The following is a 17555-nucleotide window of genomic DNA, read 5'->3' on the forward strand; positions in this document are numbered from 1 at the left end:
CTTAACAAGATAGAACTAAGAGAAGTTGCTGGGGACCTTACTCTAGCTTTTCATGAATCTCTTAAAAATGAAACTTTGTTACTGGAACATCTGTGACTCCATCTTTGTACAGAAGTATCATCATGATATTCTATGACTATGACATCATATCTGGTAACTTGGTCAAAAAAGAAAATGTCACCAATGTTGATGGCGTATGCAGTCTGTTCTGCATTTTTTATTCTTTGATGCAGAGCATCTGAAAAGCGATTGATAAATAGGGAATGATGTCAGTGTAATGCAGAAATGGTGTTGGTTGATATATGATTACTCCCAGAACTTTTATGTTTTGAGCAATCTGGGGAAAGCTCTCTCACAATTAAAGAGAAAGCCTTATTGAAATATAATTTTCCTATTTCCTCTACCTACATTTAGAGCCATAACAGTGTTAAAATTTTTGCTTCAACTGTCAAAAGTAATTTAGAAAACTCAGAAGAGAAAGGAAGACTATTGTATTTACTGATTTTTTGCTTGGTGTGTGTTTTTTCTTGTGCTGTTCTAAGGTTTCTTCTTTTATAATTTTCTTTTGCTTGGAGAACTTCTTTAGCCATTCTTCAGGGTAGGTCTGCTAGTGATAACTACTCTTAGTTTTCCTTTAGTGATTTCCTCTTCATTCTTAAAGGATATCTTCACTGGGTATAGGATTGTGTGTTGACAGTTCTTTTCTTTCAGTACTTGAAAAATGTTGTGCCACTTCCTCGTGGCCTCCATAGTTTCTGATAAGAAAGCTGCTGTAATTCAAACTGATTTTCTCTTATGGATAAGGTGTCATTTCTGCTTTAAGATATGATATTTTCTTTTTTTAGTTCTCAGAAGTTCACCTCTGTGTCTTGTCATGGATTTCTTTGGCTTTATCTTGTTAGGGGTTTGATCAGCTTCTGGAATCTGTAGGTTTATATCTTTTGCCAAATTTGGAAAGTTTTCAGCTATTCTTTCTTTCTTTTTTTTAAACTTTTTATTTTATATTGGAGTATAGCCAATTAACAATGTTGGGATAGTTTCAGGTGCACAGCAAAGGGACTCAGCCATACATATACATGTATCCATTCTTCCCCAAGCTCCCCTCCCATCCAGGCTGCCACATAACATTGAGCAGAGTTCCCTGTGCTATACAGTAGGTCCTTGTTGGTTATCCATTTTATTTTCTTAAAAAAATTTATTTATTTAGGCTGCGCCAGGTCTTGGTTGCAGCACGTGGAATCTTCATTGCAGCATGCAGGATCTTTAGTTGTGGCATGTGGACTCTTAGTTGCAGCATGCATGTGGGATCTAGTTCCCCAACCAGGGATTGAACCCAGGCCCCCTGCATTGGGAGCGAGGAGTCTTACCCCCTGGACCACCAGGGAAGTCCCAGTTATCCATTTTAAATATAGCAGTGTGTTCATGTTGATCCCAAACTCCCTAACTATCCTTCCCCCCGGTAACCATAAGTTCATTCTCTAAGTCTGTGAGTCTGTTTCTGTTTTGTAAATAAGTTCATTTGTATCATTTCTTTTTAGATTCCGCATGTAAGGGATATCATATAATATTTCTCTTTCTCTGTCTGACTTACTTCACTTAGTATGACAATCTCTAGGTCCATCCATGTTGCTGCAAATGGCATTATTTCATTCTTTTCATCAGTCATTATTTCTTCAAGTACTTTTTCAGCCCACCTTTCTCTCCTAGGATTCCAAGGACATGAATGTTAGATCTTTTGTTATGGTGCCAAAGGTTCATGAGGTCCTGTTCATTTTTTTTTCAGCCTATTTGCTCTCTGTTTTTCAGACCAGGTAAATTCTATTGTACTATCTTCCAGTTCACCAATTCTTTCTTCTATCTCTTCCATTCATACATCCATCCTTTCATTTAGTATATTTTTCAGTTCTAAAATTTCCATTTGGTTCTTGTTTATATCTTCTGTTTCTTTGCTGAGATTTTCTTTTTCTTTGCTAAGACTATCTATTTTTTCATGTTTCAAGTGTGTTTGCAAATGTTTATTGAATATTTTTATGATGGCTGCCTTAAAATCTTTGTCAGATAATTGTAACATCTCTGTCTTCTTGGTGTTGACATCTATTGATGGTCTTTATTCATGCAGTTTGAGATCCTCCTGGTTCTTGGTATGATAAGTGATACTCAATTGATTTTGGACATTTTAAGTATTCTGTTGCAAGACTCTGGATCTTATTTAAACCTTCTATTTTAGCTGGCTTCCTCTGACACCACTCGAGCAACTGAGGTGAAGTGCCACCACATAACTGCTATGAGGGGTTCCAGGCCAGGTTCCCCACCTTGGCCTCCACTGACACCATAGGGTCAGTGTGGCCTTGTTACTACTGGGGGTTGATTAAAGTTCTGAATCCCCATTAGACTTCCTCTGACACCACTGCAGCAGGGAGGGGGTGTACCTCATTACTGCCAGCTGGGGGTAGTGGAAGTCCAGGCTCCCCACAGAGTCTCCACTAGCTCTGTGTGTGGGGCTTGTGGGGCTTTGTTACCTCCTGGTGGGGATGAAGGTCCCAGTCCCCTATTGGTCCTTCTCTGATACCACCTCAGCAGGGGAGTTGGGAACCGCATTATAGCCTGGTGAGGGTGGAAGTCTAGACTCCCCACTTGGCCTTTGCTGGATGTGTGGTGGGCGGGAGGGAGGCATGGTTTCTTTATGTGGTGTTTGGCTGCTGTACAATGTGGAGGCTTCTGTCCTGCTGTGCTGCCCCTTTTCTGGTCTTTTGGCTAGAGAGGGGAGGTTTTCATTGGGGCTTTTTTAATTTGTTTATGCCCACTGGCATTTCTTGGTTGTCTGCTGCTTTGGCATTCATTCTGTGATATAAGAGGCCCAAAGAAAACCCAGGGCACTCACTTCTAGGTTTCTCTCTGAGATCAAGGACATCAGCTAATCTGCCTTCTTCTCTCCACCTTTCAGAATCTTATGTTTATTTTATGTAGAATGTCCAGGGGTTTTAGTTATACTTGTGTGGAGGAATAAGGTAGAGTACATCTGCTCCATTTTCTCTGGAGCCCATATAACCTTTTAAAACGATATTTTACGATATGCTTTTAGAGCCATAAATATGATCATAGCCCATCAATCTTACGCTAAGAATCTAAGACTCTATCTTTAGGAAATCATCCAAAATAAGAAAAACAAAATGCACTACCGTGTTCACTACCTATAATGAAAACTACAATGTACATGATTTAGTGACAAAAATGGAGAAAGGTTAAATTGTGTAACCTTTAAAAATATTATTATGAGGACTATGTAACAACAGAGAAAAAGTGCTTAATATGTCATATTAAAAAAACAATGCACGAAAGAGAAAGATTGATAACTGACATTAAAATTTAAGACTTTTTGGGACTTCCCTGGTGGTCCCGTGGCTAAGACTGAGCACTCCCAGTGCAGGGGGGCCCAGGTTTGATCCCTGGTCAGGGAACTAGATCCCACGTGCCACAACTAAGAGTTCTCAGGCCACAATTAAGAGTTCGCAAGCTGCAACTAAAAAATCATGTGTGCGGCAACTAAGACCCAGTGCAGTCAAAAAAAAAAGTATAAAAAAATTTAAGACTTCTTTAGAGCAAAAGAAAAAAATATCATCTTATACGTGATAACAAATGGGAAAAAATATTAGTAACATATAATTTATAACCAGTTAGTGTTCCTAGTATAGACTGAACTCTTAAAAATCAATTAAAATGAAGAATGCTCCAAAAAAAATGTAGGTAAAAGACATGAAGTAGAAATGACATATCACCTTAGTAATGAAATAAATACAAATAAAACAAGGCATATGCCAACATTCTCAACTCTAGTATTAGAAAAGGTTAAAAACATTGTCTTATTTTGGTGTTGGTAAGAGCATGAGGCCATATACCCTCACGTACGTGTTTATAGGAGTATGAATTAGTGAAAACAATTACACTTCTAGGAATCTGACCTGTAAATTCACACTACCCAAAATAAAAATCAGAGTATTTTTATGTTATACAAAATGGGAGATAAGGTAAATGTCCACCAGTAGAGAGTTGGTTAAGAAAATTATGGCATTTATATATGTATGTGTGTGTATTTACAACCATTAAAAGTGTTCAGCTACAGCAAAGCAAAGGAAACCAGAAACAAAAAGAAAAGATAACCCATAGAATGGGAGAAAATACTTGCGAATGAAGTGACCAACAAGGGATTAATCTCCAAAATATTCAAACAGCTCATACAGCTCAATAACAAAAAAAACAAACAACCCAGTCATAAAATGGGCAGAAGATCTAAATAGAAGAAGACATACAGGTGGCCAGAAAGCTCATGAAAAGATGCTCAACATCACTAATTATTAGAGAAATGCAAACCAAAACTACAATGAGGTATCACTTCACACCAGTCAGAATGGCCATCATCAAAAAATCTACAAACAATAAATGCTCGAGAGGGCTTCCCTGGTGGCGCAGTGGTTGAGGGTCCGCCTGCCGATGCAGGGGACACGAGTTCGTGCTCCGGTCTGGGAAGATCCCACATGCCGCGGAGAAGCTGGGCCTGTGAGCCATGGCCGCTGAGCCTGCACGTCCGGAGCCTGTGCTCCACAATGGGAGAGGCCACGACAGTGAGAGGCCCGTGTACCCCCCCACCAAAAAAAAAAAAGAAAAAAAAATTGCTGGAGAAGATGTGGAGAAAAAAAGGAATCCTCCTACACTGTTGGTGGGAATGTATGTTTGGAGGTTCCTTAAAAAACTAAAAATAGAACTACCATATCACCCAGCAATCCCATTCCTGGGCATATATCTGGAGAAAACCATAATTTGAAAAGATACATGCACCCCAATGCTCATTGTAGCACTATTTACAATAGCCAGGACATGGAAACAACCAAATGTCCATCAGTAGAGGAATGGATAAAAAAGATGTGGTACATATATACAATGGAATATTACTCAGCCATAAAAAAGAACTAAATAATGCCATTTGCAGCAACATGGATGGACCTAGAGATTGTCATACTGAGTGAAGTAAGTCAGACACAGAAAGACGAATATATGATATTGCTTATATGTGGAATCTAAAAAAAGGGCACAAATGAACTTATTTACAAAACAGAAACAGACTTAACAGATATTGAAAACAAACTTATGATTACCAACAGGGAGAGGAGGGGAGGGATAAATTGGAAGATTGGGATTGACATACACACACTACTATATATAAAATAGATAACTAATAAGGACCTACTGTATGGCACGGGGAACTCTACTCAATACTCTGTAATGACCTATATGGGAAAAGAATCTAAAAAATAGTGGATATACATGTATATTTATAACTGATTCACTTTGCTGTACAGCAGAAACTAACACAACATTGTAAATCAACAATACTCCAATAAAAATTTTTTAAAAAAGTGTTCAGCTGCAGGCTTCATGCTTGATACAGAGAAGTGTCTATAAGATATTGTTGCATAAGAAAAGAATTGTTGCATGAATATCTTATGTGCTTGTAATTAAGAAAAGTTATGAACTTTTGTTTCTACGTGTGTGTAGCAGAGAGAATTATAAGGTTGTTTACTGAAAGGTTAACCCCAACTGAACTGCAAGGGATGCTGAGAAATGTAGGAAAGCACGTGAGATATTTGATGAGCACAAACCATCTCTGCAAAGGTGTCTTGATTCTTAGCCAAGCATTTTTTGGGGGGAGTATCATTTTTATTTATTAGCCAACTGATTCACAGCTTTGCTTTGTTTGAACAAGTTAAGTCTTTGCTTCAAGAGTTGAAACAGAAAATTATTTGATTCACTAACTGTAGTTTGTGAACTATTTTCATACTGCTGATAGTAATGGTAGCACAGGAGAGACCACGGCCTACTTTTAAACTGGCTACAACAGAATTCTATAAATCAAGAAGGAACATGACTACCCTTGAGCTACAGAAATGATGGGATTGATGCCCTCCCCACTGTCCACATGCTATGAGGAGGCACGTTAGAATACTGAAACATAGTTATAGTTACCAGGACCAAGTGATTGCATCTAAGTTCTGAGTGTTGTGAATATTACATATTCACGTCCTATAGTTACATAAGTGTTTGATTTTGCCTATTTCAAATTCCATCTTTTGTTTCAGTAAATTTTTAAAGCTCATGTACTTTGTTTTTGCCAAATAGGAGTCGTTACTTCCTTGATCAGGTTGCCACTACATACATGATTTGGAAAAGGGCTGGAGAGACCTTCCAAAGATAGACAAGAAAGAGCATGTCCTCTGAGTGCCCCCAGTCTAGTGGTGATCAGAGCCCTAATCAGTGAGCCCTCTTCTCTCCTGGGCGTGGGGGGCTAGGGTCACCGTCTGCTTATCTGTTTTGATCCTCTTTTGGCTCATAACTACAAAGGCAAAGAAGAACTACGAGCAGAAATGCCGAGACAAAGATGAAGCAGAGCAGGCTGTCCACCGGAGTGCCAATGTGGCGAACCCGAAGCAACAAGAAAAGGTACCTGGGAGAGCAGACAGCCTGAAAAGTCCAAGATTTACATATATCAAGCTAAAGCCAATTAATAGTCTTAATAAAAAATGGACTTGCACTCTGAGCTCCTGGCAATACCCTCCTTCAGGCAATTAGAGTCCTCGGAGCCAGAAAAACCCTTGTCCTATTTTGGGGGTCGGGGAAGAGCTAGAGGAGCATAGCCACAGGGGAGGGGGTTCTGATGTTTTCATCTTTTTTTCAAAACTCAGCTCATGTATTCTTTATAGCTAGGCTGCCTCCCGCTTGGGTGTTTTATAAATTTAATTTTATAAAATCTGGATATAAGATCGTCAGCAATCAGAAGGTAGGGAGGGATATGTTTTTAGGAAGATGTAGGGCAAGATGCTCGATGGCTATTTTCCACTGGTGTTAAGATTAGAGGGCAAGTTGAATGACTAACTCATGAGAGAAATATAGGTTAGACTTGAACTACAACTTGTCTCTTCTCAGTCATTGCTTTAAAATCTGTTTTGCCTTTAGAAGCCTAGCCCAGCATTCCTGACCTCTTTTTTTGTTTGTTTGTTTTTGTTTCTGTTTTGTCCTCACAGCTTTTTGTGAAACTGGCAACTTCAAAGACTGCAGTAGAAGACTCAGGTGACGGGTCTGCTCCCAAGGATGGGGGAGGATTGTGGTGGGGCTTATGTTATCCTAAATCTGTCTGAGAAAGGCAGTTTTATATACCATACAATAGTGAATGTATACATATACAGTAGGATTAACAAGGTATGAGAAGGGACGGAGGGGGAAACAGGGAAGGAAGAGAGAGGGGAAGGGAGAGTATATGGGAACCTGGGAGAGTGGGAGGAAGCAAGTGAGGCAGCGGTTTCTGGCCATTGCTGCCTTAGGTCTTGCCGCCTGACAGGTGACTGAATGGTGGGGGTGGGGGGGAGAGGGGGGGTCAAGGGGCAGCTGCTTTGGACCAGGTGCTCACTCCGATTTATTGGGAACATCTATCTTAAAACCCCTTTTCAGCCCTGATAACTCTTCTCTGCTGTGAAAGAAACAACCAAGTTGTGAGGCCTTGTCATCACTGAAGTCTAAAATCCAAACCAAGTGTTTGCAAAGGCTTCTAATTCCCAGCCACAGTTTCTTGCCGGAGACAAGCCTCTCACAACCGTGGTTGCTTAAGTTTCTGAATCCAAAACTGAAGTAACTTGGTAGTTCACTTTTCTGCACCCCTCATTGTTTGTTTAATTTTCCTGAAAATGGTAAGAGGTGGAAGGAAACCCTGGCTGAGGTTCCTTGTCAGCTTTCACTTTTCCTTCCTTGGAGCATTTCTGGCTAATTGCTTGGTTTTTCTTTATAAAGAACGTGATGCCCACCTTTGCTTACTTTTCATGGGTCTGCGAGCCCCCTCCCATCCAGTTTCCAGACCCAGGCCCCTCCCCTCCATTGCAGACAAGGCGTACATGCTGCACATCAACACTCTGGATAAGGTCCGTGAAGAGTGGCAGAGCGAACACATCAAGGCCTGCGAGGTACCTGGAACCCGAAGGGCGGGTCTTCCTTCCTCTACTTCTGTAGAATTACTTGAGGGCAAATTAGAAATCTGGAATTTAAGTGGAGAGTGGAAGGAATTGGAATGCTTTCCCCCAAACCTTGTCTTTCTGCTTCTTCCCGATCCTGACCATGCTGTCCCACTCTGTTCATGGCCTTGCTCTGATGTTTGATTTGCACGGGTATGAAGCAGCTGAATCAATTAACAGTTAATTCATTGATTTCCTATCGAGAGCCTCACCTGTACTTGCTCTGTGACAGAGGAATGCAGATGGCAGGAGAGCTGACCTAGAGTTTTTTATTCTCACACCTTTTGTTTCACCATTGCCCCCCTCATTTTCAGCACATGCCTCACAATGACCCAGAGAAAATAAAGACACAACCTGGAAACTTCCTCAAGTTTCTGTCACCCTGTCTACACATTTTCCTTACCAGTGGTTCTCAAAGGGAGGTCCCAGGACCTGTACAAACATCATTGCCTTGTTAGATGCAGATCTTGTTAGAGATGCAGAGATGCAGGTTCTCAGACCAACTCCAGGCCTCTGGAATCAGAAACCCTGGGCATGGGCGCAGCAGTCTCCATGTTAATAAGTCCTGCAGGTGACTCTGCTGTGAATTCAAGCACGAGAACTACTGATCTTCACCACCCTCCCTTCTCCTGTGATAGTGGTAAAGGGCTGCTCTGCCACCACTGGGCTCAGGATCCTCCAGCTGGCTTTCCCCACCCCCTTGCACACAGCTCCCTTTCACAGTGGACTTTTATTATCATTCACACCTCAGCTCCTTCCAGCTTTCAAGCCTGCCACTGCTGCTTCTCCCTTCTCTTCACAGCCAGGCTTCCTGGGGGAATTGCCTGCACATCCTCATTGTCCTGCCTGTCCCAGTGGCTGTGTCTGGGGTCTGCTCCCCTGCAGCTGTTCTCCCAGAGGAACCAGTGGTCCCCTTGGTGTGAGGTCCAGCATGCCTTTGCAGTTTCTAATTTTATTTGACCGGTCTTTAGCACCTGAAACTGTGGGTCCCTCCTAAAACACTCTTTTCTGCTTTACTTCCTTAATTCCACAATCTAATGGAAAAGCCTGAAATAAGAGCATTTTTATATGGTTTTAAAACATGCAAAGCAATATCATATACATCTTATGGATACATATATATTGTCAAAATCTGCATAAGAATGATAAAATTTAGGATAATGGTTATCTCTGGGGGAGGAGGAACATAGTAGAGATTGAAGAAAGCACACAGAGGCTTTAACAGAATCTGAAGCAAATATGGCCAAAAGTTTTGACAAAGCTGGGTGGTTGGTATGTGGGTCTTCCTAATATCACTCTCTATGATTCTATCTACGTGAAATAGTCTATAATAAAAATAATGTAATATTCGTATGTAGTACTTATATACTGTATATGAATAATAAAATATTTATAGATGAAATAGTGTATTTGCTTCAAAATACTCCAGGGAGTAGGTGCATTGGTAGGGAAATAGGTAAAACAGTCAGTTGTGAGTGGATAAGTGTTTCAGCTGGTGATGGGTACATGGGGATTCATTATGCTATTCTCTCTCCTCTTGTATATGTATACAGTTTTACATTGTAAGAAGCTTTAAAATATAATAGTTTTGTAGTCAACCTTTAAAAAATACATTAATATATAACATCCACTGTTGAATACTATAGCATCCACTTTATAGAATAGTTTGATTTTCCATAAGTTGTATTTGCTTATATCCAAAAACTATTGTTCAGGCAGTGACTTTTTAAACAACTTTTTTATTAAGGAAATTTCAAACATACACAAGGATAAAAGACAAGTGCAAGGGCCCCCATGTACTCATCAACTAGCTTCAACAATTGTGACCGTCTTGCCAGTTGAATTCACTCATTCTGGGAAGGGATGAGAAGGAGGGCAACTCTGAATTGGAGGCTCTGGCAGGCTGCCCAGGTACAGATGCCCATTAGGCAGTTGGAAATGTGAGCTGGAATTCAGGTTAGAACATTGACGTTTAGGTTCATCATCACCTCTTACGTTCAGAACTATATCCAGTCCTATTTGTGTTAATATGTTATTAGAATCCATTTGCATTCTTTGCCTGAGTAAGAGTTTATGAGCTTCCTCGGTGGTGGGTGGGAGTACGCTAAATGGGACAATAAGCTTACAGATAATTCAAGGTTGAAATTGTTTCTTAAGTCATAGCCAGTCTAGACAAATGGCCCCTTTCTCTGCATATGTACATGTAGTTTTGTTTCTATAGGTGTTTGAGACTCAAGAATGTGAACGAATAAACTTCTTTCGGAATGCACTGTGGTTACACATGAATCAGCTGTCACAACAATGTGTCACAAGCGATAACGTAAGTCAGAGGCATCCACGGAGGATGCTTTGCATATTAGATTCATTAGAGTGGAAGGAACCATAAACATTTATTAGTTCACCCCCCTCATTTGAGGCCCAGGTAGGTACAGTGACTGGCCCAAGGCCACACGGTGAGTATGGACCCAGATAAACACCTAACCTGCCTGACTCTTGTTTCACTTTACCACTATGACTTTCTCTCTAAGAAATAAAGGGTCAGAGCAGGAGAGCAGAGAAGGGAGACCCAAATGCAGTTTAATTTATGGAAAACAGAGATGTCACAAAATGAATGTGAGTCCCAGAGACTGCTCCGGTCTGAAATGAGGTCACTCCAGGACAGCACCAAGGACTAGCAGACTGAGCCATGCCCAGGCTAACGGTCACTCCAGGGCTCAGGATTTACTTCAGCAGTGTTCCAGGGCCATTAGTGATCCAGATTTAACTTGTACACAGCAATTGTCATGGGTTCCCAGGTCTCAGGGGGACATGAATCAAATTATCACCACTTTCTTTCCTAAGAAATAGCCACCCTCGCTTAGATGGGACATTCACTTTAGAAGAATAATTAAACACCCAGAAAACAAGTAGGATTGACTGGAAGAACTTTTCTCCAATTGTCTTTGCATTTGTGTGTAGAATTGGTCATGGGACTTGGTATCTATTTTCTTTGTCCCATCAGTAGTTTTTTTAAAAAAAATCTTTCCACCAAGGTTTCTGTGCTGCTACAAAAAAAAAAAAATCTATATTTTTTTGTCATCTTTAAAAAAAATTTAAATGCAGCTATGCATCAGAGAAATCCCTTTATTTGAGTCCAGGACTTGGGGATGTCTTCTTTTTTCTTTTCAAAGCAAAATTTGGAAAACAGCCATTCATCAAACCTCCTATTTTAATAAGCTGTGTCACCATTTTTATGGACATATACCTCTACCTTGATTTATCTTCTTTTTGTTAGATGTATGAAGAAGTCCGTAAGAGTTTAGAAATGTGCAGCATTGAGAAGGACATTGAGTACTTTGTGAATCAACGCAAAACTGGACAGACTCCACCAGGTGAATGGAGCTGTAGGGTGGGGGGTTAATTAAGCAATTCTATTAGTCTTCCTTGTCACAGGTCATTGAGAATGGAAGTCATCAGCCTCTTAATGTTTTACGTCTTGATGATTCCCTAGCACCCATCATGTACGAGAATTTCTACTGCCCCCAGAAGAATGCTGCCCCACCAGGAAAGGCTACGGGGTCTGACTTGGCAAGGTAATATCCAGCTTTCTTTCACATGTAGAAAAGTACTTCTGGGGACTTCCCTGGCGGACCAGTGGTTAAGACTTTGTTCTTCCACTGCAGGGGGCGCGGGTTCGATCCCTGGTCAGGGAACTAAGATCCCACATGCCACAGTGTGGCCAAAAAAAAAAGGAAAGAAAAGAAAAGTACTTCTAAAGAACATTTTTATTTTTAGTGTTCCAATTCTAATATGGACGTATTAGAATCAGAACATATCTCTACCATTGCATTTGCTTAGTGAGTGCTAGGTTTTTGGCAATAGCATTTTTAGGACAAATGTTAAATGGGTTGTACTAGTCATAGTTCGAGGGGGATTGTATCATGCTTGAGTGTAATTATTATTACTCATGCATGAATCCTATACCTTTCTTGTAGAAAGCAAGAGTTGGAAAACTCTGGCCCCCTGTGAGTCAAATCTGACCTACCTGTTTTGGTAGGGCCTGCACGTTAAGAATAGTTTTCATGTTTTTAAATGGTTGAAAAGAATTGAAAGGATACTATTTTGTGACATGTGAAAATTACATGAAATGCAAACATCAGGGTTCATATGTAGAGCTTTGTTAGAAGATGACTGCACTCATCTGTTTCCATTCTGTCTACGGCTGCTTTCTCATTGGAGCTGAGTAGTGATGAGATAGAAATGCTGTGTGGCCAGAAAAGCCTAAATCGTTTGCTATCTGGCCCTTTACAGAAAAAGTTTGCTGCCTTGATATAAAGGATCCTGAGGGAAGAGAAACTTCTGTTTCACATACAGTCACCTCGGAGTCTAAGCTGTTGAATTTTCAGTCCAGTTTTTAAAAAGATAAGGGAGTGTTTGATGGGGAAGTGCAAGTTCATCACCACTGTTTAAGAATGCCAAGCGCTGCTCAAAGCAGTAACTTTGAGTTAGTTCCTTTAACCCTGACAGCAAGGTAGGAACTGTTTGACTTCCCATTTTTTTATCAAGGCGATCAGGAACTCTTGCCCACATGACTGAGATCTCTGGGCTGCGGGGCAGGGCTCTGTGCGTCCTGCTCCCCAGAATAATGTAACATCTGCAGCCTGGATCCAGGAGGTCAGCGCTGCAGAGCTTTTGCTTCCTCTGAACTTCTCTTAACCCTCCAGAGCAGAAACCCGATCTGATTAGCATGCAGTGTTTGTAGAGTGAAGTAGAAAATTAGAAAAATAACAAGAACTTATCTGAAAGATTTTGGTTTTCATTTCTTACAGGAGAAGACCTCTCCCAATTCCTAAAAGTTTACCAGGTAAAGACTGTTTGAAATCTTAGGTCAGCTTTTATTTAAGGTTGAGTAGCTAGAATTTTGAAATAAAAGGAAAGAAGGGAATAAATAGAATCAAATTTCCAAGAGAATGAACGTATTATTAGAAACTATAATACTGTTTGTCACAGAGTGGAATTTGGTAATTCGTGGTCTATTTTATAGCTTATCTAAGAGATTTCAGCTACTCAAGTACCAAAAGAAACTTATAAGGCATTCTTACTAAGAGATTATTTCAACTTGGACCATGAGAACAGCAAAACTGGGATACAGTTTCCTTTGGATTACACAGAAATGTAATTTATAGAAGATGTCTGGAAACATGTAACCTAATATTATGTATTTTGTACACTGCCTATAATTGGATCTTTCACTGAGCACCCTGGTCTCTTTTTCTCTCTGAACTCCTATGATACCTCTGGGAGAACCACACACTTAGTGCTTTTTGTTAATTTGTATTCCCTGGATAATTACAAGATCCTTGAGGGCAGGCACTTTGTTTTCTCCTGAATCAGTCACAAAACATAACACAGTATTGGGCACATAGTAGGTGCTCAACAAATACCTATTATTTGAATAAAAGAAAGATATGCCTATCTATGTTCAAAGGAAGAGGGAAGAGATATCTTGGGCTGCATTTAGCATCTTGGCAAAAATTTAGTGACTGAACAATTTAGTGGCTGAAATTACATCTTTGAACTAGATAAGGATTTAAGTTAATTGATTTCTTATTACCTTATAATTACCACTTGGTACTGTGGGACTTACTTTTGTCCATTTTTGAAGGTGATTTTACTGTGGGGACTGCTATCTGGGCATGGTTGAAAAATGGCAAAGAAATCATAATAGGGATTTCCAATATGTTTTCTGACTTGTAGTTATGACTATTATTTGTAGGTTTTGTTGCCAGATATATTTTCTTCTTACAAAATGGCAGTCACCAGACTCTGAGTGGGATGCCTTGATTTGAAAAGGGCTAATATATTATCATGAAAAAATGTTAACTTAATGTTGCTCTGTGTTTTGCCCTTTGCAGATGACCCTGATTATTCTTTGCCTGATAACTACAGTTTGATCTATCAGTAACATCAATGGTAAGAACCTTTCATCTTCACAGAATCAAGTTGTGTTTAGACTGGTGATTGTATTTTTGAAGTCTTTGAAGCTTCTTTATAACATCACTGCAGGCAAACAATGCCAGTGCTTGGAAGTGGGCACATCAAACATTACTTGCCTGCACTCCTCTAAAACCACCCACTTTGTGACTTACGGCCAATTAGCTGTTAGGACAGAAGCCATGGTTTTCTTGATTAGACAGAAATAATCAGAAAGTATGATTTACATTTACATGTAAGTCTTCAAATTGCTTAAGAAGTGTGTTTATAATATTTAAGGAGCTTTGCTGCAAAAGATAGTGGATATTGAAGACATAAAAAACCTCATCCTCTAACTATATATACCTTTCTGACCAACAAACAAATTGTAGTCTTTACAGCCAGTCATCACGTCTGCTTCATTTCATAAGCCTCTCTCTTTCTCATGGAAAGAGGCCCGGCTCATTTTGGAGGTAGAGCAAGAACGTGGGAAATCAAGTGACGTGGTGTTCAAAGGTAGAACCTGCTCTCCAGAACACCATGCAGTGATGGCTATGTGGTGGGGCATCAGCAGCTCCAAGAGTTTATTTTTATTTTTTACCTTCCTTTTTTCCTCTCTCTCTTCTTCCTTCCCTCCCTCCCTCCCTCCCTTTCCCTCCCTTCCTTTCTTCCTCCCTTCCTTTCTCTCTCTCTCATTCCTCCCCACCTGTTCCTCCTCTCTTTTCCCTTCTTCCCTCCCCACTTTCTTCCTTCTCTTCTCTTCTTTTCGTTTCTCTTTCCCTTCCTTTCTTTCCCTCACCCATTTGGGTAAAGCATATATTCTAGTTGCTTAATAATAGCATTTGAGCCAGCAACTGTAGTTCCTCAGAGCCCAAGAATCTGCTGTTTGAATGTAAGATGCCAATACCAACACACTTACTGAAGTTTGGTCATTTCATTGGGCCTCATTAGTGTCTGTGCCAGCTCAAGGAGTAGGAATCGAGCATGTATAATTGACTGAATTTAAGAGAATTTTAAAGAGGGAGTCTACCTTTATTAGTAACTTTGTTAAGCGACATCACAACACCTAAAATAGTTTGAACCTTTGGAATTGACATTTAAATAGGAATCTTTAGGAATTTGTGATTTGTTCTGCAATTGTTGATTTTAGCTGCTATTCTTGTTTTTAATTCTAACATGTTTAGGTAAAGATAGATTATGACTTTTGAATTAAAAATATGTATATAAAAATATAAATGTACGTGTTATTTATCATAAAGCAACATTTTTATTCCATTTTTCATCAGTTGGAATACCCATTTCTCACTGTTCGTTTTCCTTGGCCAAGCACATTGTTCTTGTTGAATAAAATCTCAATGTAGGAGCAGGGTGCTGATATGAATAGTTAATTCAAATGAAATTTCTTTATTATTTTCTTTCAGAAAACAAAGCTTTTTGTGGTTGGCGCTTCTGTGGCATGGAAGGAGGCACTTAAAGCAGCAGAATCTGTAGAAATTATGTCAATCATGAAGACTTTGAAGTGAACCCTTGCTATAATTTTTTGATATTTTAAAATTTATGGTAGACATTTAGTTCAACTTAACCTAGTAGAGTTCTCCAGTTTTTAAAAGAAGTTTGCAAATTGCCCAACACTGAAGAATTATCCTTTTCCAATCAAGTTACTAAAGTTGTGAATGAATTGTGTTTTCTGCTTGATTCAAGAAAGTCTGTGGATTTGAAGCCTTGACTCTTGGGAGTTGGGGCAGGGATGGCTGCAGAGAAGTCTGAGCCAGCAACTCAGCAACTCAAGAAGCTCCTTTGCCTTTTGGAGGCAGCGTGGCACATACTCAGTGGTGTAAGATTTAAAATCACCTTCCTTTCTGGTTGGAAGATTTAGAGGCCATCTGATAACACTTTCTCATTTTACAGATGAGGAATTGAGTCCCAGAAGTGTGAAATCGATTTCCTTATAGTTCTCTCAGCTGACTAGGGACAGACGCAGAGGGAGAGTACAAGCTCATCCCACATCACCATCCTTCTAACCCTTCCTGAGACCGTGATGCGCATGTTGAAATTTAAGACGCCAAGTGTTTTTGCCAGCATCTTTTCACTTGGGAAAGTTACCAGGGTTAAAATGTCAGATTTATTTTTATATGGCTCACTGTGTGTACTGAACTACAGAGCACCATATTTACTCTAATCTAAGAAACCATTCGTTGTAAAACATCCCCTTACTTTATATACCACTAAGAAAGTCAGTGGGGGAGTTGACACTTGTGACAATTAATGGCCAAGCCCATTGGAATCTGAGATGCTAAAGTGTGGGGGAAAAAGTATATGCTAGAATCAATGAAACATGGTATTTTGACTTTATCCCTGAAGAGAATTTTAGACCTACAAAGCCACTTCTCAATCTTTGGTCTTCACAGAGAATCTTTCCCTTGCTAGATCCTGGAATTTTTAAAGTGTCAATCTTACCCTTTCACAAATATTTGGGTCTTCCTTTGGTCACCCACAAACAGCAGGGAGATTGGTCTAATATTTGCACACTGAGCAAATGGTACATTTTAGTTAATGACAAGTTAAAATAGCACTGGCATTTATTTGGGATGTTGTGAAATTCTGGTACCACAAAGAGCAGATACCTTCCTTTTCTGCTCTGTGCATAGCTTCCCCAGAACTATGGACAAAGTGATTGAAGGAAGATCGATTGTTTCCCCTTTTCATATAAGGTGCTGCTGAAGGTGGCAGCTTCTTGTCATAACCAGAAGCTTGCATCAGTTGGATAGCCTTTTGAAAAACTGGAGTTTGCAAAGGGTCATTGACTTCCCCAGATTGAACAGGCTCAGGAAATTTTCCTTTGAACTCAGAACATTCTATTTTTAAGTATTTTATTTATTGTTAGCAATTCCATAGAGATTTCAATTTTCTCTTTACTGGTCAGTGTAACTGATGTAAAAATAATGTCTTAAGAATTGAAAATATCTTTATTTTATTGCTCTTCCAGTTCAATATGAAGTAAAATAAAGGTTCCTGGTGATTTGGGATTTATTTTGCATTTTTGTGTTAATTGTATCTCTCTTCCAAGCTCTATTTGACCCCTTGTCACATTTGCTATCATTAGACCACCATAGAAGGACAAACTGCCGGTCAGGGAAGCCAGGAGGAGAATGGCACCAAGCCACTTCCTACTAACTCTTCAGGTGCCAGATGCAGGGTCCCTTCCTCGGGGAAGCATGTTCCCTGCCTCCAGGCTTGGTGGGATCCCGCTGCTGTCTCCTTTCCCACTCTCACATTTTCCTTGTTATTACAGGATTCACTCTTGAAATTAATTGTTCAAAGTCTGGCTTCCCTCCTAGACTGTAATCTCCATGAGAGCAGGGTCCCTCTTATCGTTTTTCCTGCTACATCCCCAGAACTTGACACATAGTAGTAAATATGAAAGAACTAGTGGCCTAGAAGAAGATAACGTAGCTAGAGAAACAACCAGTTGAGAGAGAAGTAGGAGTGTAAAGGGAAGCCAGTCAAATAAGTTTACATGATGAATTTAGTAAGTATGAGCTGTTCTGCAGA

The 17555-nt window shown here is 39.9% G+C and overlaps 1 protein-coding gene across 1 annotated transcript in view; it reads left to right on the forward strand.

Annotated features, from left to right (window-relative positions):
- The window catches only part of PSTPIP2 (proline-serine-threonine phosphatase interacting protein 2), a 79975-nt gene extending 62935 nt beyond the window's left edge, over positions 1–17040 (forward strand). Inside the window, exons 7-15 of the mRNA XM_060121077.1 lie at positions 6394–6492; positions 7074–7119; positions 7924–8003; positions 10273–10371; positions 11326–11422; positions 11542–11623; positions 12860–12894; positions 13946–14003; positions 15425–17040. Of these exons, the coding sequence (XP_059977060.1) occupies positions 6394–6492; positions 7074–7119; positions 7924–8003; positions 10273–10371; positions 11326–11422; positions 11542–11623; positions 12860–12894; positions 13946–13995 (588 nt within the window). The 3' untranslated portion in view covers positions 13996–14003; positions 15425–17040. The remainder of the gene's footprint in view (positions 1–6393; positions 6493–7073; positions 7120–7923; positions 8004–10272; positions 10372–11325; positions 11423–11541; positions 11624–12859; positions 12895–13945; positions 14004–15424) is intronic.
- Positions 17041–17555: the final 515 nt, after the last annotated feature.

Source organism: Lagenorhynchus albirostris, chromosome 14 (genome assembly GCF_949774975.1).
Source record: "Lagenorhynchus albirostris chromosome 14, mLagAlb1.1, whole genome shotgun sequence".
NCBI classification, from domain to species: Eukaryota; Metazoa; Chordata; class Mammalia; order Artiodactyla; family Delphinidae; genus Lagenorhynchus; species Lagenorhynchus albirostris.